Genomic DNA, 2,640 nt, shown 5'->3' on the forward strand with positions numbered 1-2,640 from the left:
TCATCACATTTAATTGGCCCCCTGTCCCCACTGTTGAAATATAGCTACTAGTACTTTTAAAGTAACAGAAGTAATATTTGATATCAGCCCATAGTTTCATTTTTTAAACTTATAACAAGGTTGCTAAATGTCAACGTTACTAAATTAAAACCCCAATAAGAATCAAAAGCATGATTTGGTAACAGGAAAACAATCTGCCCACGTGATGAGGAGGTGTAGATCAGCAGAAGGCAGTGTTGGTCCTGCACAGGATGCCCCACCTCGGTTAGCTGCTCCTTGAGCCCCGACATGGTTGCAAACATTTCATTAGCTTCTTCTTGGGAGCTCTCTTTGGTAATGAGCTGTGCTGTCTTTGTGATTATTTTGTATTGAGCATCCATCACAGGTACCCTCTGCTCAATATCCTGCATGAATAATTGAATGAGCTAAATTAACACATGGGACATTTCCTTTTAATTTTAGGATTCCACAGAAGGCTAAACAAAAATCAGTTTGTACTGCATAAAATTCTATACTTATAATAAACTTTTGGAGATTCCAGTTATTGCTTTCTTTCGTTACTAATATATTATATTTTGGTAATATTGTATAAATAAATAAAAGTTTTCCTTTAAAAGTAACCATAAATCCATAAGTTAACATAAAGCTAAGCTCCACACTTTCATCGTATATGTGTTAATGTAGTATACGAACATTATATTAAGTAAATGCATGTTAATAATTCGGAGGAATTCCTCTGGCTTTAAATATTAAACAACCTACTTTTTCTTAAAATATAACACACTGTCATTGCAGAAAACTTATAAATCACAGATAATAGGATAAAGGAAATTTAAATTACTTACAGTCCTCTCACATAGTAATAACCAGAGCTAACAACCCATCATTATATCATTAATGGTTTATCCTGTGTGTGTTTACACTCATTTTTTATTTTTTAGTTAAAAAAAAAAAGGATGATACTATTTCGTTGCTTTTCTCACTTAATAGTATATTGGGAAAGTTTTCTATGCCATTAAATATTCTTTCACTACTTCATTTTGAGAACTGCGGTGTATCCAAAATGCGTAAATAGTACAATTCATTTAGTAAATCCTTAATTGTCGGAGGCATTTATGTTGAAGTGTTATCATGAATGTCTCCTGTTCTCTCCTAGTGCTTTATAATGTGGTTGTAGAAAAATATTTCCAAATTGAAAAACTATTTTGAAGTTACTATATGGTCAAAACATATTTAAAAAATTCAAACAGATTTTTTTTATTTGAATATAATTTTTTTAAAAATTTGAGTTGCGAGTCAGGATATTCACATATCAAAATGATGCCCAGGAGACATAGAAAGAGCTTTGCAGTGAGCTTGGCAGTGACCCGAATAACTTCATTGGTCTTTATTTTCACAATAGAATAGATTTTTCACTTTATGGTCCAGAAACACCACCTCACCTCCAACTCTTGAATTAATAACTTGACATTCATGAAAGAGACTTCTAAAGGCTCAGAAAGTTTCCTGTGCGCTTCAGTTGAAAAGTCAGACAAGGTAGTAATGCAGTCTGTGTATTCTTTCTTCATTCTGTCCATCTCATCGGCTCGAGCATACTGTTAAGAAAGGGAGGAGGGCCACACTGAAAGTCATTAGGCCAAGACTCTGGAAGCCTATGAGCTTAACGTCTACATACTCTCTGGAATTGTGACATGATACGAAAGACTCTAATTTCCAATTCTTATTTTAGATACACTTGAAGTGATTCCAATTACCATGAAAAAAAAAAAAAAGGAACTAGCATAGAGGTGCAGAATTATGATGTGAAACACGAATCGTTCCATATACATAGGCCTCACATGGCAATATAATTCTTAATCAAACTATACATGTCTGTAATGTCTCTTTATTATAAGTAGAAAAGAATAAAGGACCAAACATAAACATAACAGTTTAAACACATCTGTGATCTGCCTTAATAAGCTCATGCTATAACAATAAAGCAGTCTCTAAACAGACTGTTTATCACATTTATAACACATGCACATTTTCAGCATAGTTAGATCTGAAAGACATACTTGCTTGACTTCCATAAACAACTCTCTCCATCGTCCATTTAGCAATAATAATTGCTGCTTAAGATCACGGGAAACCACCTCATCACATGTTTCAATTAGAAAATTGCCAGCATCGTTCATAGCAGTGTGTTGCTGTATCCAATGAGGCAAATTTCGAAAGAAATCCTAAACAATAAACAATGCACATTGTTGTAAACCACAAACCAAATTTCGTAAAGGGTATGAAAATGACTAGACTAAGAGAAATATCTTTGTTCCAAAATTTGTGCACATTTTAAGGTAAATCCTAAACCTCTTTCAAAACGCAAATTGTTAATGAAGAGGTCAAAAATAGGACTTAAAATGCTGAATGTCTTTTTATAAGACCATCTGTGCCTTATCTCTTGCTGAAGACAAAAATAAAAGTAACCATTTTCTGTTATTTGGTAAATGAAAAAACTGAATTTCTGTGAGTGTAAGGGCCTTGTACATACATAGTCTTCAGGCTAGTAAATACCAGTGCCGGGATCATATAAAAGACATACTATTTTAGGAAAACATAGAGCCACCTTAAAAAAATTGTAAACAAATGTTTGACCTGTTA

The 2,640-nt window shown here is 33.3% G+C and overlaps 1 protein-coding gene across 1 annotated transcript in view; it reads right to left on the reverse strand.

Moving 5' to 3' along the window:
- SYNE1 (spectrin repeat containing nuclear envelope protein 1) overlaps nt 1-2,640 on the reverse strand; it is a 145,697-nt gene that overhangs the window by 68,742 nt on the left and 74,315 nt on the right. The window contains exon 18 of the mRNA XM_023532164.1: nt 261-404. Within this exon, the coding sequence (XP_023387932.1) occupies nt 261-404 (144 nt within the window). The remainder of the gene's footprint in view (nt 1-260; nt 405-2,640) is intronic.

The sequence above is a fragment of the Pteropus vampyrus genome, unplaced genomic scaffold (genome assembly GCF_000151845.1).
Source record: "Pteropus vampyrus isolate Shadow unplaced genomic scaffold, Pvam_2.0 Scaffold78, whole genome shotgun sequence".
Lineage (NCBI taxonomy): Eukaryota > Metazoa > Chordata > Mammalia > Chiroptera > Pteropodidae > Pteropus > Pteropus vampyrus.